Here is a 24,851-nt window from a genome sequence, read left to right as displayed (position 1 = left end):
ACTTCTGGTGGTCCCTAAAATGAATTTGCTGAGGGGCCCAGTAACATCTAGTTACGCCAGTGTCCCCAAGAGCTTCTTAAAGGCAAAGCAACTGCCCTTAGATAATCCACACGTTATTGATTGCTTTCTGACCTAAACAGTTGGGGATCAGACCACTGTCAAGTCATCATCAATCTATTGTAAGTCATCAGCCCTCATCAGGAACTCTGTTTATTGCACATTACAATTGACAATGAACATGTAGTTTGTTAGTAATATTATAGATATTAGTCTATACCTTCTAGTATTGTCGGCTGGTACATTGTCTAGTATTGTCGGCTGGTACCTTGGTGAGCTCAGGTTTGCATGACAGTAGTACAAGGTGGCACCCCGCTGTGTACATTCCCTAAGCTGAACACCTTTTAAAGCTAAATACTGTCACTGCATATTCACCGCACCCTCACCACTGTCATCTGCCAGGATCAGATTGTGGCTGTTGGCAGCGGCATAAAGCAGGTACCTGTGTGTTCCCAGGTAGTCACATCAGCAATATGAAGAAGCCCAAGGAAATACCTGCTGTTCCCATAACAACTGTGTCACACACCTCCGTTCTTACAGTTTAACCAAAGCTCACACTTTGGAATTTGACCCCAGAAATCTATCAAGTGGAGGAATTTTACAAACACTTTTTCATGCCAACAATCTCCATTCCTTTTTCGCTTGTGGTTGCTACAGAGTGGGGACTGGGCACAAAGAAGGTGCAGGTAAGAACCAGCTTTTGGGAGTGAGTGCGTGTGAATGTGATTGTTGTTTCTCAATCATAAGCCTTTCCAAAATCTTCTTTCTCTGCCTAGGTGTGCATACATGATTTCCTCTGCACTATTTCTTGGGTTCATTAGGGCTATAACCGGTGTATGCATGCATGATATTCACCAATACATATATAAAGACCTTCATTATATGTAGAATTATTAGTATATTAAGACTTTCTTCTTTACCCCACAGAGTAACAAAATGTGAAAGTGCAACCAATTCAGTAAAGTAAAAGACTAGGAAAGTGCAACCAATTCAGTAAAGTAAAAGACTAGGAAAGTGCAACCAATTCAGTAAAGTAAAAGACTAGGAAAGTGCAACCAATCAGTAAAGTAAAAGACTAGGAAAGTGCAACCAATTGAGTAATTAACAGACTAGGAAAGTGCAACCAATAATTTCAAGAGCAATTTCAAGTACCTCAAATTCTGTACAATAAATGTGAAAGTGCAACAAATTTAGCAGACTGACAGTGACAGTGCACAAACCACAATGGGACAATAAAATAGTGTTTCATTTGATCTAAAGTGTGAAGGAAAGTTTTTACAGAGAACATATGAACCAAGTGCCTTGCCTCACATAATTTCTCTCCCAGTCTCCAGCAGAGCAACACCAACCAAGCTGAGCACGTCCGGCATTGGCCATACTGGGCAGTGAGAGCAGTGGAATTATGGAAACCAGCACCCAGAGCCCACCCCAAACCACCCCTGGAATGGAAGCCTTCCCCAGGAAATCCCTTGAAACCGTAGACATTGTTGTTTTGGTCCTGTATTTTGTGTTTGTCCTGGGAGTTGGTTTATGGGTAAGATTTGTATATAAATAGGTATTATATCTTGATCAGTAAAAAATTCTATTTGCAGGGCTTGTGGCTAAGATTAAAGGGAATGTAAACCCCAAAATAAAAATGTAATTGAGTAGAATTCCAACCCTACAAACAGGGGCTTTTGCAGAAAATTATCCAGGGGGAGAACTCAACATCCAAAGGGGACTTGTATATGTGGCTTAAGGCAACGCCGGGTCACAGGGATGATTTATAGGGAATTTATTTATGGTAAATCCCAGCAAGCTGCTCCCATTTTACATAATTGTCTAACTGGGGGCAGGCTTTATATTTAGTGCATAATAATAAAAATGTGTGGCAGGATACATAACACAATAATAAGTGATATCATTTAGGAAGGAAGCCTCCATCCTTATCCCACAGTCCTGTTATTCAAGGGGGTGCAAGTTCCATACACATCTAATTTCCCTGTATTTATGGCTCCAGGTCTATAGATGTATGCCAGCAGCACTGCATACACATAATAGTGGTGATGGGGAAAAATTATGGGAAAAAAGCAGCAGAACTTGCCATTAGTATTTCAGGTATCAAGGAAACAAATCCTACAGATTTCAATCAGAGTTCCATAAGCCTCAGCCTTTTGCGTTTATATGGTTATGGAGCTCCTCAATGACTTATAATATCCCTATATTTTACAATAGGGGGTACTACTGCACTAGTAGAGACAAAATTCTGATTTAAAATTTAAAAATTTCAGCTCTTTAAGTTACCAGGAGAGACTTTTTGTTGGCACCAGGCCCGTAGGCCCGGATTTGTGGCGAGGCCACAAAGGCCCGGGCCTAGGGCGGCACAAATTTAGGGGCGGCATCATTTTTAAATTTTTAAATTTGGCTCCCATACAGAGCAATGGGGACCCCTCCCCACTGCTCCGTATGGGAATGTTTGCGCATGCGCACTTGTGCTCGCAGCCGGGGGGGCACGGGTGTCCGCGCATGCGCACACGGGGGGGGCACCAATGGGGGTGGCATAAACTTAGGGGTGGCATGCTGCCCTGCCACAGTGAAATGGTGACCTCTCCCCACTGCTCCGTATGGGAGTTTGAAAGTTCGCGCATGCGTATGCACGTGGGGGGTTTGTGTTCACGCATGCGTGTTTGCACATGAATGGGGGTGGCCTCGGGGCACCCGAAGTTGAAATCTGGCGCTGGTCGGCCCTGGTAACCCTGGGGGTGCTGCCGCCTGACGCAAGTTTCTCAACTGCAGCTCCCCTGAGGCCACACCATTCTGGGGGTGTTTATTGATTCCTAAAAAACATAAAATCTGAGTTTGACTGTATACAGGAATAAATAGAACCTACCTTCTCCCAACAAAATAAATCTAGAGGAGCTCAGACGGGATTTGGTGGGTTCCCTTGGTGCAGCAGCCACAAGAGCCATGCCCGCCTCTTACTGCATAATAATGCCACACGCACATACACACGCGCACACACACACGTGTACCCACACACACATACACACACGTGTACCCACACACACATACACACACGTGTACCCACACACACATACACACACGTGTACCCACACACACATACACACACGTGTACCCACACACACACACACGTGTACCCACACACACACACACGTGTACCCACACACACATACACACACGCGTACCCACACACGCGCACACACACACACGTGTACCCACACACACACACACGTGTACCCCCACACACACACACACACGTGTACCCACACACACACGTGTACCCACACACACGCACACACACACGTGTACCCACACACACATACACACACGCGTACCCACACACGCGCACACACACACGTGTACCCACACACACACACACGTGTACCCCCACACACACACACACACGTGTACCCACACACACACGTGTACCCACACACACACCCACACACGCGCACACACACACGTGTACCCACACGTGACTCTGTTTCTCTCACATTCAATCACACACAGAAGCCAGGACTTTCAGCCTTTTCCCCCACATTCAAGCAGAGAGATATTTTCTACCTCACAGGTAGCATCATGTGACCAGGCTGAGGCTCAGAAAAGATACAATGTAAGGAGTATGAGGCAGCAGCAGCCTGACTGGACTTGAAATGTCACCAGGAGACAAAATGAGGCATTGAATCAGCAGTTACTGAGAACTTAAACACTCTTATTGGGACCTGGGGTGTTTGCTTTTGCCCTGTTTGATGGGAAAACTCCAGGGAGCCACAAGTGGTTGGGGGGGAGTTAGTTCCACTTTACTTGTCTGAGAATTATCTTCTATTTCTTCTTCTTTCAGTCTATCTGTCGCACAAAGAGGGGCACGGTGAAAGGGTACTTCCTGGCGGGAAAAGACATGGCGTGGTGGCCTGTAAGTAATAGGTACAAGCTGAGGGCAGGGTAGCCATTTTGTAATAAGTAGGTTAAAACAGCAACACAGGCAGATTGTACCCCAGTCTATTATCATATAGCTAATAATGAAAGGAAGCATCTGACTGGTTGCTCTGGTTTTTGGGTAGACTTTACCAGTGTTAGTACCAGCAACCATTTTGCCAGTGAGGGATGCTGGGAAGCTTGGCTTTGTTCCTAAGGTCCCTCATACATTCTCTTCCTTTTTGCAGGTTGGAGCCTCTTTGTTTGCCAGTAACGTGGGGAGCGGCCATTTCATTGGCTTGGCCGGCTCTGGAGCAGCATCGGGTATCGCTGTCACTGCCTATGAATGGAATGTAAGTGTCCTGGAATCTGTTTGTGGCTTTGATAGCTATGTTATGTTATGTTTTGCCAAACTGTAATTTAATTTTGAATGCCAAGTCTCTTGGGCAATGTGACAAGGCAAAGATTAATAAAATTATTGTTGGCCCCTGTGTTGTTGGGTCCCAGGGCGGAGCGGGCATTAGGCTTCTTGAACATATATCAGCAGTTGAAAGGAATGATTTGAGCTTTTCTACGCATTAATATATATTAATATGATATTTTTGATGTGAAATATTTGTGATTGATAAGTGTTTTGATACATACATTAAGGAACAAACTATTACTGTATAACAAACAGGAAAGAAGTTAGGGAGTGGCTCAAAGAGTTTTATCGTGTAGATACCCTCCTCAGAGCTAATGTTGAATATGGCTAAACGATACCTTGTGTTTGGTCTAGATGCTGTTTTTAACTGTTTTTTATATGTATAAAATCTTTTGGCACTTGGGGGGTTAATGCACATTTTGGGTGTGGGCCAACAAGTGTATTTAAGGAATCGGTGTGTGTGAGGCACCTGTAGTAGCTTCTGATGAAGTGGCGAGAAGCTATGAAACGCGTGAAGCTGGATGTGTAGTTCATCAATATGTTTTTAATGGAAACACGAATAAAGAATATTTTTTATTGAAAAGAAGTCCTGGAGTGCTCCGTCTACCTACATATTTTTCTGCTCCTTTCTGGGTTACCCTGGAAAATCTGCCACATGTACAGGAGAGAACCAGTAACCGCCTCTGTCTCCTTGCAGGGTCTGTTCTGCGTGCTTGCCTTGGCTTGGCTGTTCCTGCCGATCTACATATCTGCTGGGGTAGGAAGCCATCTTCCCTTTTATATTCCAGAAACTGTTTCACACCATGGTGGTCACTGATTATGCTACTTTCTATTATTATTTTTGGCTCACTGGGTTCTGGATAGTGACGCCAGCAAGGGGCAGTCTTTTAATTATGAACAGTGCCGTAGCAGGATAATGACAAAGGGTTAACACAGTCCTTGCAGTATATGATGGCACAGTTTGCAGTACTTTGCTCAGTCTCCCAGTGTAGCCTGTCAATTATACTATCTGTGCCAGCTGGAGAGGATACAGGTGCATTGCGTAACCAAAGCGGGGCATATTTACCAAGTAGCTAGTTTATGTTGCACTAAAAGGTCATATTAATAACCCAAGCTCCAACAAACATGCCTTTGACCATGGGACACCTAATCAAAATTCATTTTCCCTTCCTCTTCTTTTTTATCCATTTTAATCTCTTCTCCTTTACTATTATGTTTTCATTCATTTATTTACCACTTGCCTCTTTTTGTACATCCTCCTTCCCATCCCTTCTTATTTGCTTCCCACCCCTTTCTCCTGAGCTTCATATAGAACACTAGTTAAGCAGGGGTTACAGGGGATACAGTAATTCCTTGGCTGGAGCTCACTAGGGCTGGGGTCTACGGGATCCTTTGATACTCTAGCGTACTCGGTACAGCATCTTCTGACTCTATAGGAAGGGAGTAAGGCCAAGGAGCAAGTAGGGAAGGAAAAACAGATGATTAGGTTTAACTGCTATCACAGCCTATTCTCTTATTTCTTACTGGGCCACGCTGACCCTGAAAATGTTTGCATATGCCCAGGAACATAATTTGCACCAGGTCCGACCCCCAAACCAATGCCCTGCTGATCTTAAGATGGGCTCCATTAGTTGAGCAGGCCCCAGTGCATTTGTATTCCCTGCTCCCCTTGTAGTTATGCCACTGCACTTAGGTTTAGGGCAGTGGTGGGCAAACTTATTAGTCAACTGAGCCAAATATCAACAAAACAGTGATTGAAATTTCTTTTGAGAGCCAAAGTTTTTGTACACTGTCACTGGCTCACTTGTGCATGAAACGAGCGAACCTCCCCTGCACTGCGTATCCCGCCCCCCGCCTGCGCCGCATCTCCCGTAGCCCAAAGACCACCCCCTCCTGCTGATTTTTGCTACGGGCAACGAAAATGCGATTGCACTGTACGTGCGAGCCTGCACCTGGAAGAGCAAAATTCAAGGGGCTAAAGAGCCGCGGTTTGCCCACCACTTGTTTAGGGTAACACGAGCTGTACTTCCAGGGGATGTTATTAGTTCTAGCTGAACTGCAACTAGAGTTCTGTATTGCTAGGTGATTTCTTAGGTTAATGTTCCACTGCATAGATGTTTATTCTTTTTTAAAAGGCTTATATATTCCATAAAGGTCACCACGATGCCTGAGTACCTGCAGCGTCGATTTGGAGGGAAAAGGATCCAGATCTTCCTGGCCATCTTGTATCTGTTTATCTACATATTCACGAAAATATCTGTAAGGAACCAGTTTATACTGCAGATTGTCCATACACCTTAAACTAGTACTGTGGAATGTTAACACATGGGCCAAATACTGTAAGGCACAATGGCCAACTTTGTTCTTTTTGCTTATGTCTCCAAATCACATGATTGTCTGAGAACTGATTCTGCTGCCTATCAAGGCATCAATTGTGGCACCAACATTTTTTCTGTTCAATACACAGGTTGACATGTACGCTGGGGCGCTCTTCATCCAACAAGCTTTGCAATGGGATCTCTATGTGGCAGTGATAGGATTACTAGTAATTACTGCCATTTATACTGTAGCTGGTAAGTCTATTAATCTCCACTGAGAACCTATCATATATTCTATCGCTATGGGTAGCCTGTACGGCAAGCTGGGACCCAACTGTATGTAAAAGAGTTAGCTTCTCCCAAAAATCTAAATTTTGCATATGAAAACAATTTCAGTTTTTAGCATCTTTCTGATATATGTTGTACATTACAAAAGTTAAATGATTTTAAAGTTATCTTGTTGCTGGTTAAAGGGGACCTGCCGCCCAACATAAAAAGCTGTGTAATAAAAGTCATTTTCAAAGTAAACATGAAACCCAAATTAATTATTTTTATTAACAAATCCATACCCATTATAAAGGCATTTAAAAATCCCAGCTGTCAATCATATATTGCCTGCCCCGCCTCTATACCTTAGGCATAGAGGCGGAGCAAAGATTGCTTCCACTTTCCATTGAGCAGTTACTTTCCCCCTCCTTCCTCACCATCTAATTGTGTAGCCAGGGCATAGGCATAGGCATAAGGTCCCCCATTCTGGCACATAAACAAGATTTTGGCATGATACAAAGCTTGCCTTCATAACAGTGCCCACAAAATGGTTCCTGCCCTCTTACTGTATTTGTAATTCCAAAACTGAAGAACACAAGATTTAAATAATTTATAAAGAGTAAGTAAAGTTTATTTTGCTTGACAAACACAATACAAAACTATTTGGAATTATATTCTAGGGTCCCCTTTAAGACTACTAAAACAACATAGAAAAATCCACCTCTCCTCCAGCCAAGACTTTAGTTCCCAAAATGCCTTGCAAGGGTCTTCCTGGGTCTGTTAATGAACTGGCTTCTGCTCCATGGGCTCATAACCATATCTCGCTCTTACATTGCAGGTGGGTTGGCGGCAGTGATCTATACAGACACGCTGCAGACAGTGATAATGATTATCGGAGCACTCATCCTCATGGCTTATAGTGAGTAATAATAAAGAATTCAAGTTTTTGTTTCTAGAATGGCAGTTGCACAATGTAGCCCTGTGATTTACCTAAGGCCTTCTGTATAACACAAATATTCATTGTGTATCATACGCTGGTTTATTTAATTGCCTGGGACAAGGGAGAGCCATGCCTTCACACATGGACATTACCAGCGCATCTTCTATGTAGTGTTCCATGTGGCCATGAACACCAGGTACCATATACCTCATGACAGATCATAGCATAGATAGTCTATCTTTCTTTTGCCTGTTCGATTACACCAAAATCCTATAAATCATAGCCCTGCCCATTATACAGTGCATCAATTTATCCTATTTAGGAGAGCTTTAGAAACATCAGCAAAAAAGTTGAAATACTGTACACCTGGATCAAGAATATCTGTATACACTGATCTTGTAAAATTTTTGTTGATCAAATACAAAATAATTAATGTACAAAGCATAACTGAAGAGTCACGACATACCATCATGTGGTGCCATTATTTATGTTTTGATGTATCTTGATTACAGGTTGTCTTTACGTTATTGCTTCTAATTGGCAGGGCCGGAACTAGGGGTTGGCAGAAGAGGCAGCTGCCTAGGGCGCAACGATTGGGGGGTGCCAGGCAGGACCCTCTCCTGCCTACCCCTAGTGCTACTTTGTCATTGCCTCCGCCGCTTGTCATTAGCGGCGGAGGCAATTACCGATCTAATCGCACGGCCCCCTACGCTTTTGCGCGCATGCGCCGTGGGGGGGGGCGGGGAGGTGGGCGGAGTTGGCCAACTGGGTTGCCTAGGGCGCCCGGTCGGCTTGGCCCGCCCCTGCTAATTGGACTCCCTTAGGGGAGTAAAAGAGAACCTCTCTTCACCCCCTTTAAAAATCATATGGACACCCTCATGAATCCATGGCTACTCAAGTACTTAAGTCACCTTGACTACTAGTTTCAATTTTACATTTAACTGGTATAGACTGTAGATTTTTTGGGGAAATCAGATTGATGATGGTTATTAAACCTTTTGATTGCAAGCCAGGTCTTCCTTTGACCAGGGCCCGCCTTGAAGGTCTTCTTTTTGATCAGTGCCCACCTTATCTCATGCAATATATGTGGATATAGGAAATATTGTTGTATCAGTCATAGTTTTAATAAGATCTATGACAGCTAATTCCTATTCACCACAAATCTTGCCTTAACTGACCTTTGAGCTGGGCTTTAAGGTGGTTCTAGGAAAGGAATACCCTTTCTCCACAATTCTCATAATTGTGGCAGTCATAATATTGTATTTATCTGTTTTTCTCCAGCAAGATGTACATATCTACCATGATACAATGAACTAAGACACAGTACACCCCTGTTAACCGTTCTTTGTTATCTTTTGTTTAGGTTTTATTGAGATTGGAGGTTTTGAGGCTTTGCAGGAGAAGTATTTCCAAGCCATCCCCAATACTCACTCAGGGAATAGCACATGTGGGATTCCCAGAGAGGATGCATTTCATATATTTAGGGATCCGGTCACTTCCGATCTTCCTTGGCCTGGAGTGCTGGTGGGAATGACCATACCATCTCTTTGGTACTGGTGTACTGACCAGGTGAGCTCAGCATCAATGACGGACCTAAAAATATAGCTACCTGTTGAAATTGCCTAACACATAAACCTATTCCTGTATCAATGGAAGGTTCTCTCACACCATGATGGATTCCAGTGGTTTTTAACCAGCTGATATTTAACCAACACAGGAGTCACAGAATATTTGATTTCTACTATTAATATCAATACCCACAAATGCTCAAAAGACATTTGCAGTATTTACAGATAAGCTTCCAACCACGGTGTACCAGACCCTTCCAAGATGGACTATGAAGAATTCACCCATGGTGTACCAGATCCTTTTAAGATGGACTACTAAGGATCCAGCCATGGTGTACCAGACCCTTCTAAGATGGACTACTAAGGATACTCCCATGGTGTACCAGATCCTTCCAAGATGGTCAACTAAAGATTCAGCCATGGTGTACCAGACTCTTCCAAGATTAACAACTAAAGGATCCAGCCATGGTGTACCAGACCCTTTCAAGATGGACTGCTAAGGATCCACCCATGGTGTACCAGATCCTTCCAAGATGGGCTAATAAAGATTTAGCCATGGTATACCAGACTCTTCCAGGATTAACAACTAAAGGATCCAGCCATGGTGTACCAGACCCTTTCAAGATGGAATACTAAGGATCCACCCATGGTGTACCAGATCCTTCCAAGATGGGCTAATAAAGATTCAGCCATGGTGTACCAGACTCTTCCAAGATTAACAACTAAAGGATCCAGCCATGGTGTACCAGACCCTTTCAAGATGGACTGCTAAGGATCCACCCATGGTGTACCAGATCCTTCCAAGATGGGCTAATAAAGATTTAGCCATGGTATACCAGACTCTTCCAGGATTAACAACTAAAGGATCCAGCCATGGTGTACCAGACCCTTTCAAGATGGAATACTAAGGATCCACCCATGGTGTACCAGATCCTTCCAAGATGGGCTAATAAAGATTCAGCCATGGTGTACCAGACTCTTCCAAGATAGACATCCAAGAATCCAGCCATGGTTTAGAAGACCCTTCCTAGATGCACTACTAAGGAATCTTCTTTACAGCAAATTTGCATGCTTGGGACCCCATATTGTTGAAACACACCTGAGGCACTAACCTACTAACCACAACTTGCTCACAACTTGAAATTACCTCATGAGAGCATTTAGCTCTCCTCTAGCTAATCCACATGTTGGTGTCCTTTCGACACAACGTCCTTTGTATAGGGTGTAGTCTTTAATAGAGCTTAGGCTCTACTTCAGGATTTAGACACAAATCCACACTCTTCTCTTGGGAGGAATCAAAAGAAAGATTATAATAGAAGTCACCTGACACACTTGTATCAATAGGTCCCTAATTCCTCTGTTTGGCATTATGTGATTACCCTGTGAGTCCTCCCCCAACCCGACCACACCTGTGGGCCACTCTGGGCAGGTATTTACCCATATTTCTAGAAGTGATATTCTGGTTCATACAGCAGGAGTCATGTAACTTTAAGCTTTTTGCTTTATATAGTACACTAAGCTGTTGTTGCATTTAATCTTACTGCAAATATTTATTATTCACTGAGCATTTAACATGACAACACTTACAATGGATGATATACTGCATATAATAACGAAGTGCTGTTTGTCTGCAGGTCATTGTTCAGAGATCCCTCTCAGCCAAGAACCTCTCTCACGCCAAGGGAGGATCCCTGCTAGCTGCGAGTCTCAAAGTCCTGCCCCTCTTTATGATGGTACTGCCAGGAATGATCAGCCGAGTTCTGTTCACGGGTAATGCTATTAACATGCGCAGACAATAAAAAAGACACTTTTTATTTCCTATCAGTGCATGAGGAACTTGCATAGAAAAGATGAGACCAATGAAGGAAAAGGATATGAGCAAGGGCAGTTTTTGGACTAAGATGGCAGAGGCCCACCAGAAAACCCTGGACAATGGGCCCGCTCTCAGAACTTTAATTCCTCATCTCCTCCCTCAAATTGTTTATTATTCTAGTCTCTTTTCTCTACATACTATACTCTATTCTTCCATCTATCAAGCTTCCTTGTTTCCATACAGAAATAGGGAATGACCATGAAATAGGCTAAATAGTTAGGAGCAGGAGGGCCTACTGACACCTGGGCCCACCGGGAGTTTTCCTGGTATGCTGGTGGGCCAGTCCAATACTGAGCAAGGGAGCGGAGAATAGGTGAGAGAATGATAAGAACATAGGGGAAGGAAGAAAGAAGTAGAGATCGTTGGAGAGCTGTGTTGGGTGGTGAATCTTTGGCAGCTCTGATACTGATCAAGTCTTTAGGTCTCCTTAAACTTTATATATATATATGTATTAACTTGTAAAATTTTACTTGCTCTACAGATCAGGTGGCATGTGCAGATCCAGAGCTGTGTAAGGAAATATGCGGAAACCCATCAGGGTGTTCGGATATTGCCTACCCCAAGATGGTGATTGAGCTGCTGCCAACAGGTGAGAGTTACCAGCTGAGTAACAACTGAGCTAGTTTGGCCAAATAACTAGTTCTACCAAATAATCATTAGAGCTGCAAATATACATACTAAACAAGCAACTAACTGTAATTCAGCAAGTACAGTACAGGTATCGGACCCCTTATTCGGAAACCCATTATCCAGTAATTACGGAAAGGCCATCTCCCATAGACTTCATTATAAGCAAACAATTCTTATTTTTTAACATGATTTCCTTTTTCACTGTAATAATAAAACAGTACCTTGTACTTGATCCCAACTAAGATTTAATTACCCCTTATTGGAGCCAAAACAATCCTATTGGGTTTAATTACAGATCCGCTCAATTGGCGATGTCGCCAAGCGAGCAAATCTTCTCCCGATATCCCCCACCTACGGGTGGACGATATTGGGAGAACCCAGGCTAATTCGATCGTTTGGCCCTGGGGCCAAACGATCGAATTATAACGACGGGTATAGGCAAAGTCGGTCCGGGGACCGCATCAACGAGCCGATGCGGTCCCCGATCCGACTAGATTTTTTAACCTGCTCGATCGAGATCTGGCTGATTTCAGGCCAGATATTGGTCGGGCAGGCCCGTCGGTAGTGCCCATACACGGGCCGATTAGCTGCCGAATCGGTCTAAGGGACCGATATCGGCAGCTAGAATTGGCCCGTGTATGGGGACCTTTAAGGTAGGAGATCCAAATTACAGAAAGACCCCTTATCTGAAAAACCCCAGGTCCCGAGCATTCTGGATAACAGGTCCCATACCTGTACTTTGGCTGCAAGTCGTATTGAGCCAGCAGAAGGTCTGCTTGACTGTGTGCTTAGATACTGGTGGTCATCTCTACAGGGGGAGTGAACACACTTTGGCCTGCCTGTGGGGTGAACTGTTGGAATTTATCCATCCATACATTATGTGGACTATTAAAGAATCTTGCCAAACTGGAATATATATATCAGTAAATATTGCCCTTTTACCTCTTTTCCCTTGAGCCGCCATTTAGTAATGGTCTATGTGCCCCCTCAGAGATCAGCTGACAGTAAATAGTGCAGCTCTAACTGTAACAGGAAGTAGTTTTGAAGCAAAAGACAGAACACTGTCCATTCATTGGCTGATGGGGCCTAGCATGTATGTGTGCCTTGGCTTGTTTGTGTGCACTCACATTTCAAACCTTCACAGATAGATGAGCAGTAAGATGAAAATGAGCCCGAACATATGTCCAAAAGCCCAGGTATATGCACGTACCAATGTGAATATTTCTTTAGAGAGATTGAGGGAAGCCAAGTAAATGTTACTATCTTAAAATGATTCTTAAAATATAGTATATACCAAAAATGTCTTGGGTTCTAAGCTGCTTAGCAACGGTGCTGCCCATCAATGTACTTCAGGACCGTATTTTCCTGTCCGTAAGCAGAGTTTTGGCCCTAGCATCAGGGTTAAATGGTTGAAGGTATGCACGTGCTGGGTCATTTTTAATCATCTCTAATTTCCAAACTCTTCATCTACCTTTGCTTTTAGGATTAAGAGGTCTTATGATGTCAGTTATGATTGCTGCTCTCATGTCCTCACTGACTTCCATTTTTAATAGTGCCAGCACCATCTTCACTATGGATCTCTGGCGCCACATCCGACCACGCTCTACAGAATGGGAGCTCATGATTGTAGGAAGGTATGGCATCCCCGCTGCAGCATTTTACCCAACACAGTCACAACACAGCTGTTTTTCCTTATTGTGTTTTTTTCTTAATTTTCCAGGGTTTTTGTCCTAGCGTTGGTGGTTGTGTCCATTTTGTGGATCCCGCTTGTTCAGGCCAGTCAAGGTGGGCAACTCTTTATTTACATCCAGTCCATCAGTTCCTACCTTCAACCTCCCGTGGCTGTGGTATTTATAGCGGGCTGCTTCTGGAAGCGCACAAATGAAAAGGTAGATATAACTGGAGCCGCGTAATACTTCTCATAAAATAGGTAGCAATAGATGAATAGCCCATCACGTGTTCATGCCCAGGCCCGGACTGGCAATTTGAGGATTCGGGCAAATGCCAGAGGGGCTGCAGTAAGATGCCATAGACACTCACTATTTATTGGGCTGTTTGGGGCCTCTGTGTACTTAAAAAGCCAGGGCATTTTGTTGAGTCTCAGTCAAGGCCTGTTCATGCCACCAAGGGTTTTCTCTGGAATTCATGGCAAACTCCGGTAAATGACATTGTCACGTCTAGACTTTTTGCTGCATGAAGTAGTAGACCCAATTCTGCCCTTCTCCCGTAATAGGGAGAAGGGCAGAAGGGAGGTGAATCTTTAAAATATTCCTACCAGAGGCTGAATGGTTGTGAGGCACCAGTGTGATTTATGAAGTCACTTCGGATCATCTGATCGTTTCCTTTTTCTTTACTGTAATATGTATGTTACTGATAAGTTTTTGTCTTTTCAGGGTGCCTTCTGGGGAATGACCATTGGCCTGGCTGTTGGCCTGATTCGAATGGTGCTGGACTTTATTTATGTAGCCCCACAGTGTGACCAACCTGACACTCGGCCAGGGGTTGTGAAATATGTTCACTATTTGTACCTGTCTATGATCCTTGGGTTACTTACGCTTATAGTGGTGGTAGCAGTAAGCATCTGGACTGAGCCACCTTCCAAACAGATGGTAAGAACCCCTCCAAGTCAATTAATGTCATTGATTGTGTATGTGGACAGATATTCACTACTTTCACATAACATAGAATATGTAATGCTCATTACATTATTTTTGGCTGCATAAAAACCCATCCAATGCAAATCATTCCTACCAGCTCTGCATCAGCTGTTATCTTGCACTTTCCTAATATAAGGTGATTTCTGCACAATTTGATCTTGCTGAGAGTATTACAACCTGGCAGAAACACGCTCATTGGTCTAGATTCCATTATATGAGCAAACAGGTGGGAAGCAAGGGCAAGGCAGTCAAGATTTTCATTGGAAGACGTTCTTGCATTATGTGGGTCACTGGCCCTAAAGAGCTTGGGGAATAAGCCTTTTTTTCCTGTTCAATAGATAATTGCAGTTATTTTTCTACAGATCAGTCGTCTCACCTGGTTCTCGCGTTTTGACACAGAAGTTGTAGGTCCAGTGGAGACAACAGACAACAGCCCTGCTCAAAATGGCATCAGTGTCATGGAGGACATCTCAGAAAAACCTCATGCAACATCCACAGATGCCATTTACAATGATATAATAGGTACTGCTGATGGTTACTGCTTCAGAAGCTAATTATGGATATGTACAGTTGACTGTGGAAAGAAGAATTATATGACCCAGTCATGGGTATAGAATGCATGTCACACACGTTCAACATGATTTGTTATGGATGTAAAACCACAACACTTTTATGTATACTTTATCATTTTAATTTTTAGGCTTTGTGAAAACTTATTGTTCTCTCTTCCTGCTCTTCTCTTTTTCTTTCCACTTGTCATTATTCTCTCCAACCCCTTCTCTAACACAGCTCTCTTTGGCTCTTCTCTTTTATACTTTGGTGCCCATATGATGTTCCTTATCCTATTCTCCCATTCTTTCTTTCTCTCTTAACTCACTCACCTATCTCCATTTGTCATCCTGTCACTCTTTTTACTTCTTTCCCTTCTTTCCATGTTCCATTCACTGCTTCTGTCTCCTTGTGGGATGCTCTCCTTCTCTCCTATCCTCATATGTTATTTTCTGCACCTTTCTCTTTGCCTGTGCCATTCATTCATCTTATCCCATCATATTATTTAGCACAGTAAGCCCCAACTAGTGGCTCATGAGCAACATGTTGCTCACCACCCCATTTAATGTTGCTCCCAGTGGCCTCAAAGTAGGTGCCGATTTTTAAATTTCTGGCTTGGAGGCTTTGAAGGTTTTGGAAGCACAGAGACTCAGTGTTACTCCAAGCAGAGCCTCCTGCAGGCTAGCAGTCCACATGGGGCTACTAAATAGCCAATCACAGCCCTTATTTGCTACCCCCAAAGATGCTTGTGTGGCTCACCAACAGTTTTTACATCTGAGTGTGGCTCACAGGTAAAAAAGATTGGGGATCCCTGATTTAGCATCTCCCTATGTCGTTCTTTCATCCTTTCCTTTTATGTAACCTCCCCTTTGCTATTCCCTGTTCCTTTGCCTTACGTCTCACCTCTCCCTTTGCTGCTCACCGCAACCATCTCTTCATAGAGAAGCATGCAAACCACATGACGGTGTCATGTACAAATATTGAGAAATGCAAGAGCTAATTGTCACTGGCCAGTATGACTAATATAGGACATCCAGTATCAAACCGAAGTAAATCAATAAATAAATAAAATAAAATCATAAATAAATAATACATTTTAGAAATAGATGGGTACTCAGACTAACTTGTTGGTGACCACATTACACTTTTTATACAGCAAATGAAGGCTCACAAACTATTGCCACAATGCCCTTAGTCCATGTTCCTTGTCTGTTATTGAAAATTAAGGGCAAACTAACATTTAAATGTATTTTATCAAATAAGAGAGGGGTATTGGCCAGCTAAGGGTACCCTGCTGACATGGTATTTGAGGTATATTAGATCAACAGCACCCATGGTTGTTACAAATGTATATTACAAATAAATGCTACCATTTTTCTCCTTTACAGATGATAACCCTTCTTCCTCTTCCTGTCTGAAGAAAACCATACTCTGGTTATGTGGGATGGACAGCAGGAAAGGAGACAAACATGACCAGGCACCTCCTTCTACATTAGAACCAGCTGAAGTGTTGCTGTATGAAGGTCCCTGTTTAAAACAGATTCTAAACACCAGCCTCATCCTCTGCATGAGCGCAGGAGTCTTTCTTTGGGCTTATTTTGGCTAGAAATACCTAGGGAATGCTCCAGGGAACGGTCACTTCAGGGACAAAATGCACTGCGTGCCATGACTACAAACTAGAATCGGAAGGATGAGTTGAGAGATAAAGAATCAGTCACAGTAAAGGCCTTCTGAACTGCAGACGCTGGCATTAATGACTTTCCTTATAATGAAGATCTATGGAAGTGTCTACTCCATTCAGTGCTATGAGGAGTTTGCCTCAATGATGATGAATGACTTCACTTGCTCTATAAAAGCTGCTCACACAAGCGCCACCAATCCCTAAAAACATTTGTTACCGGTGAAGATCAAACAGCGATGTTTCAATGCAAACCTCTGTCCATGTATGGGTCTTGGGAAAATACAGTCTTTTCTTTGAGATCTTTTTTATAACAGATAAAACTGCTTATAAAACTTCTAATACCGGGGTCCTCAAACTTTTTTTACCCATGAGCAACATAGTAAAAAAACATATTTCAATAAAGGTGGGGAGCAATGCAAGCATGAAAAGTTCCCAGGGGGTGACCAATAAATGCTGTGATTGCTTATTTGGTAGCCCAATGTTGACTGGCAGCCTACAGGGGGCTCTGTTTGGCAGTACCCATGGTCTTTTTGCCTCCAAGTCAGAAATGCATCTCCTTTGAGGCCAATGGGAGCAACATCAAAGGGGGTGTTCAGCAACATAATACATTTTCTGGTGCAACTGCTGAAAGCTGAGAATTGCCCCAAATATTCCTCAAATATTAATAAACAAATGTTCTTATTCAGAAGAACATTCTCTAATTACTGTCACAAATGCAAAGTTTCTTGTCGCTAACGGTGAAATTATGTGAAAAAAAGCAGGTCCTGATGGATGTTTGGTGCTGAGTCTTAGGGCCCTGTGACTCTGTATATTATAGAAACTTTCCTTAATAAATAAATGGCACATTTTGACAGACAGACACTTTGAAGACTTACTTTACCCCAGTCCCCCACTTCCAATGACAAGAAGCATCATGGGAAACAATGTGAATTGGGGGTAGTACAGTAAAGCTGAAAATGGATAGAGAAACAATTTTGAAACATTAGTTACTTCCTCCACAGTATGGTGTAGACAACATCAGGCAATGAATGTACGGCTGTACCAAAACTCCATGCACCAAGGCTGGTAAAAGGGTTAGGCAGAAAAAAGGCAGAAGTGGCACATGTCTAGGCCACAAGAGTACAGGGTCTCTGGGCATGTACCTCTCGACTGAATTCCACTAGTTCGGCTTTCTCTAACAGCTTTTGTTCACCCACAGGGAGCTCAGTACTCCGCCTTGCCAGCACCCTCCCTAAGCTTTCCACTCCTTACAGAATTCTGGGCTATCTGCCATAAAGCTACTTATTTAATTAAGTTAGAGAAACTTTGTGTCTTTTTTAGAACTCAGTGCAGGAGATTAAAGGGAAATGAGGGACTTTTCAGTAAGAATCCAGGACTGCGGGCTGAACTATTAAAATCAGGACTGTCGGGACAGTTAGGAGGTATGCTGGTGTAGTACATTCATATAAATTTCACATAAAATTGCACTTACTGGACTGTAGTGACAAACTTGCTTATCAAAAATCAGTGCAGCAATGCCCAATGTGTTTCATCATAAACAGACTTCATCAGGAGTTGAAAGTTTTTGATCAACATGGAAGTGATCATTTTGGGCCCAGTACATGGACCAACAGGCCTGCGGATTTAGTTATTAATGATCACTTGGCACCTGATATCACCTTTAAAGAGATATTGTCAACTAAATACTGCAATTTATAAAGACCTGATCACTTGGCCCCTGATATCCCCTGTATGGGCACCTTTAAAGAGATATTGTCAACTAAATACTGCAATTTATAAAGACCTGAAAACAATGAGTGATGTTTATTTAAAGTTGTGCTCCCCCCCTACCCTTATCTCCACCCTTGTATCCCAGGTAATATCATTAGAACTCCCTATATGCTGAATGCCTAAATGGACTTTTCTAGATAAACCCAACTAGTCAACCTGACAAAGCTTCCTGAAACATGAAATCAGTACACAAATTTCTTTAGTATGATTTTTTTTTATTGCAAAAGTTAAACATTGCACAATAGAATATACAAAATAGTAATATATTATTTTTATCTGGATACGTAACGGTGCCATAGCCAAGAGGAAAGTCTCTGTGAAGTTTTTCTGTAGGTCAACTCTCAAGTCTCTTGTTTGAAGGTCTCCTGTGAGGTTCCTGGATATTTATAACATTTCCTACTCAGTTCCTCTAGTTTGTATTTGAGCAGGCCTGCCCGCTACTTGTGCCCAGGGCCCATTGTATTTCCAGCAGCAGCGCTTTAACTGGCACATGACTTGTATGAAAGGGCATCAGGGATTCCATCCAGTTGTGTCTGTTCCTTGGTGTGGCTCTGTGTGGCTCTTTGTGTGATTTCTGTATCCATTGGAACAGTCCCAGTATCCAACTTGTATCCCTTCTACGGGCCAGTTCAGCAGTACGGTTTGTTCTCTTGCTGCCGCTGTGCCCGCGCCTTATATAACGTAGGCAATGCTAATCTTATGGCTGCTCATTGGCATTTTCTTGGCCCATTGGAGGTTCATTTCAGTTCTGCCCATAGCAATAGCCTCCCACATTGCCTATCTGGATAGCAGCATCTCATTTTCCATAACTCAGTGCTGGGCATTCTTGGGCCACGGCCTTTCCTGGCAAAACTGTTATTCGCCAAGGAGAAAGTCTCTAGAATATTCCTTAAGTGAATCTATAGGCCAGTTCTCATTCTCTTTGGTTCTCGGACCTTTATAAATTCTCCTCCGCATTTGCGCTTGTGCGCCTTGGAGCCCGGAGTCCTGTCCGCAAGCCGCCTCACTACTTGTGCACAGGGACCATTGCATTTCCACCAGTGGCGCTTCAGTGACTCGTATTCTCGATCGAAATCATGATAGACCTATAAAATAACAACAGAAATATCATGGAACTTGGCACATTAATAAGAGTAATGAATAAAATAATAATAGAAATGAATGGTACAATACAATATAATGTATAAGTGTGTGTATGTATATACTGTATATATACGGAACTACTTACCGTAATATTTGCGCCACTTTCTCTATTGATTCGTTCCATGTGAAAATGAAAGGTTGCGCCATGATCTATATCACTTGTTCCTCTGACTCGCTGGTAGTAGTGGATCATTTCATGCAGGAGCGTCTGTAGGGTGAGAAACAGCCCCAATGTTACTTGTTCTGCCTTTATTTATAAAAAATGCATCACATCTTTGCAGGCAAACCCATGTCTTTCCATAGATATTACATGCACACATCTGATTCCAGAAGCAAACAAATAAAAACCAAAATTTTTGAATTGGTTAATCTGTCCTTATTTTATATTAATATAAAAGTACCAGTTAGCTTGGATACATCACCTAGGCCAGGGCTGCCCAACTAGAGGCCTGCGGGCCATATGCAGCCTTCCTAAGGATTAAATGGGGGCACAAACCCCAAAAAGAGAAAACTTACTTCCACTGTATTTTTCCTTGGCCGTAAATCAAGGAGAGGTTTGTTCAGGCGAATTCTGCATTTTCCACTTATATTATCTTGGATGCAAATTCCCGCAGTGCTGGAAAAAAATAATGCAGAATTGAGAAGTGTCTGAGCTGAATAAACTCTATTTATATGATACTGCACTTGTCTTGTTCTAGCCCCTGCCCTGTACAGCCAGTATGTTAGTAGGTTTGCTATGGAGAAGGCAAAAAATGGCAGTCAAATACATGGAATGGGTGCATCTGTGCATATTGTGTGAAAAACAAGAACGTGCCAGTTATACTTTTTGAAATGAAGAAGGAAAGTGCTTAAAAAAGTAGTGTTTAGGGTAAATTTATTGAACATTTTTGCAAAAACTACTAGTCTACTAGTCCCACCCATCTAGTCCACTTGCTGCTGCCTCCTTTCCCAGGCTGTGCAGGGGGGTCCACACACTGCATTATAGGATAGGAGCCAATCAGCAGCTAGGTGGACCTGAGAGGGAACTGAAGCCTGTTTTTTGCTTGTGTGACTGCAGGGCTGTGATTGGCTGTCCCCCTCCTACTGTGCCTCTGGCAGGGACCGTAAGGACCCACCCACCCCAGAGAAGATCTATCTCCAATAAAGTTTAAACCTTTAGCCCAGAGTGAAACCAGCACCATATAGTATTCATTATTGCCTACAAGTTTAGGGGGCAGTCACTTATCCTATGTGTCTCTTTTAACAGAAAACTAATTGCTCTGCACATACAGATCTCTCCCTCCTGTGCACCTTACCAGGCTGGGGAAGTTGGGGGGAAGCTGTATAGCAGTGACAGTGACACAGATTGTCCCCCAAGGTCTATTAACAACAAACCCCATTAGTTCCTGACTTACATGCATAACCTGTTACTCCATTTAAGGTCAATTGGCGGTAACAGTCCACGAAAGAATCTCTTATTAAAGTCGTCAAATAGGGCGTGGATATCGGGTTTGGGGTCCAGCACCTCCCAATATGGATCCACAACCGACAGCTGCTCAATAGCTGGCTGAGTCACACCAGGATCCCCATCAGTCTGACAAGCCACAGAACGCTTTTCACGAGCCTGAGAAGTTACATTTTCGGTAGAATGATGAATTGAAGAAAAATCAGGTGAATATGTTGTTGAAATCTGCTCCGAAGAGCAACTCGGCGATGAGAAAAACAAGCCCATCCTCCTCCAGCTTGTGTCTCTCTAGGGCAGTTGGTACCAACTGACGATTTCTTTGGGGGCAGTTGGCTCTCCTATGATGCAGTTGTGAGGTCATGTGACGTTTGTTTACAGGCTGTGAGTGCTGCGGGGGCCACATTGTGACAGCGCACTCCTGCTCACTGCAGCAACAACTTTTAAGGCCTTATTTACTACTTATGGGTACAGCTATAATGGGCATATAATTATCATAGACAAAACCCCTGAACATGCTATATATGCCATGTACAGTATATTTGGCTATTAGACTTGAATTCTGAAAAATCCTTGCATTGAATGAAAAGATGTGGCAAACTGAGTCTTTAAAGGAGAAGGAAAGGCTACATAAGAGTTAATCTCAGGCTGGAGGCTAACCATCCGTTGTCTCTAAGGTGCCCTTAAATAAACATCACTCATTGTTTTCAGGTCTTTATAAATCGCGGTATTTAGTTGACAATATCTCTTTAAAGGTGCCCATACAGGGGATATCAGGTGCCCATACAGGGATATCAGGGGCCCATACAGGGGATATCAGGGGCCCATACAGGGGATATCAGGGGCCCATACAGGGGATATCAGGTGCCCATACAGGGATATCAGGGGCCCATACAGGGGATATCAGGGGCCCATACAGGGGATATCAGGGGCCAAGTGATCATTAATAACTTAATTCCCAAGCCGGTTGGTCCATGTACTGGGTCCAAAATGATCACTTCCATGTTGATATCTCACTGCCATTTATTCAGATATCAATCTGGCCAGGCAAAAAGTCCCGTTGGACAAGGACCCACCAGCTATGTTTGTGGATTACAATCGCCATTTCACTTTTCCCATGGGCCCAAGTGCCAAACATTCAGACCAGACCAATCTGACCCAATACAGGGGTCAATGAATTGGATAAAATCAGATTCTCCAGTGACCTGGGGAAGGAAGCAGCTCATTCCATGCATGGCCAGCTTTAGCTGAACTTCTCCCTCTCATTCTCTCCTCCCCAGCGTTACTGTTATATATGTATCTGCACACAGAATGGCTCTATAATGCCAGCATCTATAACACCAATTACCCATATGTAGGTAACTGGGATGTATTGGTAGATTAGTCCAAATACTACAACCCCAGTACGGGAGTGCTTGAGTACCACAGTTGGGCACCATATTTAGACCAAGTGTCTAGACCAATACCAGTATATTTTAGTGTTTAAGAATACACAGTGAGATGGCTCCAATTAAAGAAGAAGGAAAGGTAAAAACTAAGTAAGCTTTATCAGAAAAGTCTATGTAAATACAGCCATAAGCACTTACAGTAATGCTGCACTGAGTCCTCTATCAAAAGAAACACAGATTTTAGTGTCTATTTTTTGTACACACGATGTTCCAGTGTCTGACTTCCTCTCTCAGAAACATCCTTAATTCCCCTGGCCAGAGTCTGCGCAGTTCTCTTCTCTCTCCCCTCTCCTGCTCCCCCCTCCCACCAGAATGTAAGAACTCCATCCCCCCTCCTGCTCCCCCTCCCTTAGGAATGTGTGATCTGAGCTATAACAGCTAGACTCCAGGCAGGAAGCTACTTAAAATGGCAGCTGCTATCTTAAGCAAACAGAGAAAGCTTCTAAAGCTGTTTACTCAGGCATGGTAATGGTTTCTGCAGAATAAATATATTTTTCTAGGTGGCACTAATGTGTAAAATCTATTGGCAGTAAAATGCCAAAATGACTTTCCTTCTCTTTTAATTACGAGTAGCCCAAAGGGCATAGCAACTGTGATGACTATGAATGAACTATATATATATATGGGATTGGAGAACCATGGTAATGGGCCCAATTTTGGTCTAATATACAGTATTTATACATACAGTCTGCACGGACACTGTCCATCTGCAAAGACCATCAGGCTATATATTGTGTAAAAGCCATCCAGTATTGGCCCCAATGAGCTATGATGCGCTAGGGATATACAGCCGGCTGGGGAGTGATATTAGCTACCAGTTTACATATCCCACACTTACTGTTAGTGATTGGTGACTCTGACCCATTTCATTTCCCTGAAAATTCACAAGACGTGTTAAAGTTAATGGGTATCTCTTTTTCTCTGACTTTTGTCAAGCCACCAATCTTCTTTTCACAATAATTTGGAATTTATGACAATATATTTTGGCAAAACCTGGTGAAACACTTTCTCACATCACTACTAATTGTTGCGTCTTTAACACTATCCATAGGGCCCTGGCTTAAACCTTGACTTTGTCTTTAGGTGGCCGTGCACTGGCCAATAATATTTTCTCTCTGAAAATCAACCAGCGGGCCACATGGAGGGATGCTGTATGAGTGGCCATACAAGGTTGTTCCATTAGTTTAGGGCGATGGCCCAAACATCACTAAGAGACCTTGTGTACTGAGAGGGAATTACATGAAGACAATATCCTCCAATATCTATCACATGAAAATATGTCCAACTACTACAGAACTTTAAGATGTTCCTAATCATAATGAGTGAAACAAGTTCATTAGGACTTTATCATTGGAATCCATCTCCATTCCCTCCATGTACCAAAAGTCTGGCTTATCTGTAGGCAATTAAAAAGTGTAAGCCAAAGTTGTGTCTTTCCTAATTAATATGTGACCAGGTTTAATGAACTATCATTTGTATGTATGTATGTATAACTTTATTTATAAAGTGCCACAAGGGTACGCAGCGCTGTACAATCATTTTGGAAAGCTGGAGAATCCCATCAAGCGAGGATCCTTTTGGGCCTTTGGATTTGGTATCACACATCATACCCATAAATGGCTATCATATTGCCCTGATCCCTGTATGCTGAGTGTTACCCCATACTGTGCCTACACCCATTTGATCCCCCACATTGTTGATGGTAGGGCATTCACTTGTATGGGAACGCCAGGCAGTGCCATTACAGACTCTTTTCAGCCTGAAGATGATGAGTTTTGTAGGCTGAAAAATAGCAGTGTAGCCCTATTTATTGAAAAATAAAGCACCGTGCTCAGCCATTTTGGCCCCATACATGCTATAAAATCTGCTTTTTAAAGGGGAACTCTGGCATCCTAGGAATCCTAGCAGGGGAGGAGGGACTAAAACATTGATGTTACACATTGTAACAACTTCTGCCCAGCTTACAGACAGCATGCAGGAACAACATGACCCACAATGCATTGCAATGTGATGTTCCTTTCCTTATAGACATCAAGTGTGCAGGAAATTGTGGGAATAATATTAATAATAATTTGGAGGACGCAGGCTGAAGGCAGGCTGAGGTCAATCGGCAAAGTCTCAAAGTAGTCAGTCAGATCAGCAGAACAGGGGGCGGGGCTTAGGGAACTGT

At 43.0% G+C, this 24,851-nt stretch overlaps 2 protein-coding genes across 2 annotated transcripts; one reads left to right on the top strand and one right to left on the bottom strand.

The window, feature by feature from the left end:
* The first annotated feature begins 367 nt into the window (after positions 1–367).
* On the top strand, positions 368–17,218 carry slc5a11 (solute carrier family 5 (sodium/inositol cotransporter), member 11). Its single transcript, XM_004918050.4, has 16 exons — positions 368–743; positions 1,385–1,591; positions 3,899–3,970; positions 4,221–4,325; positions 5,094–5,153; positions 6,551–6,655; positions 6,864–6,969; positions 7,820–7,900; positions 9,285–9,490; positions 11,124–11,259; positions 11,844–11,951; positions 13,476–13,626; positions 13,713–13,881; positions 14,386–14,601; positions 15,012–15,171; positions 16,587–17,218. Exons 2-16 carry the CDS (start codon positions 1,460–1,462, stop codon positions 16,802–16,804), a joined length of 2,025 nt encoding a protein of 674 aa, XP_004918107.1. The 5' UTR covers positions 368–743; positions 1,385–1,459; the 3' UTR covers positions 16,805–17,218.
* Positions 17,219–18,906: 1,688 nt separating this feature from the next.
* Positions 18,907–21,844, bottom strand: LOC116407689 (sprT-like domain-containing protein Spartan). The gene is made up of 4 exons (XM_031893533.1): positions 21,187–21,844; positions 20,309–20,408; positions 19,878–20,000; positions 18,907–19,734 (listed from the first exon to the last, which is right to left on the bottom strand). Exons 1-4 carry the CDS (start codon positions 21,501–21,503, stop codon positions 19,549–19,551), a joined length of 726 nt encoding a protein of 241 aa, XP_031749393.1. The 5' UTR covers positions 21,504–21,844; the 3' UTR covers positions 18,907–19,548.
* Between the last annotated feature and the right edge of the window lie 3,007 nt (positions 21,845–24,851).

This window comes from Xenopus tropicalis, chromosome 9, assembly GCF_000004195.4.
Source record: "Xenopus tropicalis strain Nigerian chromosome 9, UCB_Xtro_10.0, whole genome shotgun sequence".
In the NCBI taxonomy this organism is placed as follows: domain Eukaryota; kingdom Metazoa; phylum Chordata; class Amphibia; order Anura; family Pipidae; genus Xenopus; species Xenopus tropicalis.
Note: the sequence above shows the minus strand (reverse complement) of the source record. Positions and strands in the feature narration are given on the sequence as shown.

Coding starts and splice junctions, on each gene's coding strand:
- LOC116407689 (XM_031893533.1), bottom strand. CDS start 21,503: ATGGGCTTGTTTTTCTCATCGCCGAGTTGCTCTTCGGAGCAGATTTCA. Junction 20,409..21,186: donor TGGAGTAACAGGTTATGCAT/GTAAGTCAGGAA, acceptor ATTTTTTTCCAG/CACTGCGGGAATTTGCATCC. Junction 20,001..20,308: donor CAAGGAAAAATACAGTGGAA/GTAAGTTTTCTC, acceptor CTCACCCTACAG/ACGCTCCTGCATGAAATGAT.
- slc5a11 (XM_004918050.4), top strand. CDS start 1,460: ATGGAAACCAGCACCCAGAGCCCACCCCAAACCACCCCTGGAATGGAA. Junction 6,656..6,863: donor ACATATTCACGAAAATATCT/GTAAGGAACCAG, acceptor TTCAATACACAG/GTTGACATGTACGCTGGGGC. Junction 11,260..11,843: donor CAGCCGAGTTCTGTTCACGG/GTAATGCTATTA, acceptor CTTGCTCTACAG/ATCAGGTGGCATGTGCAGAT.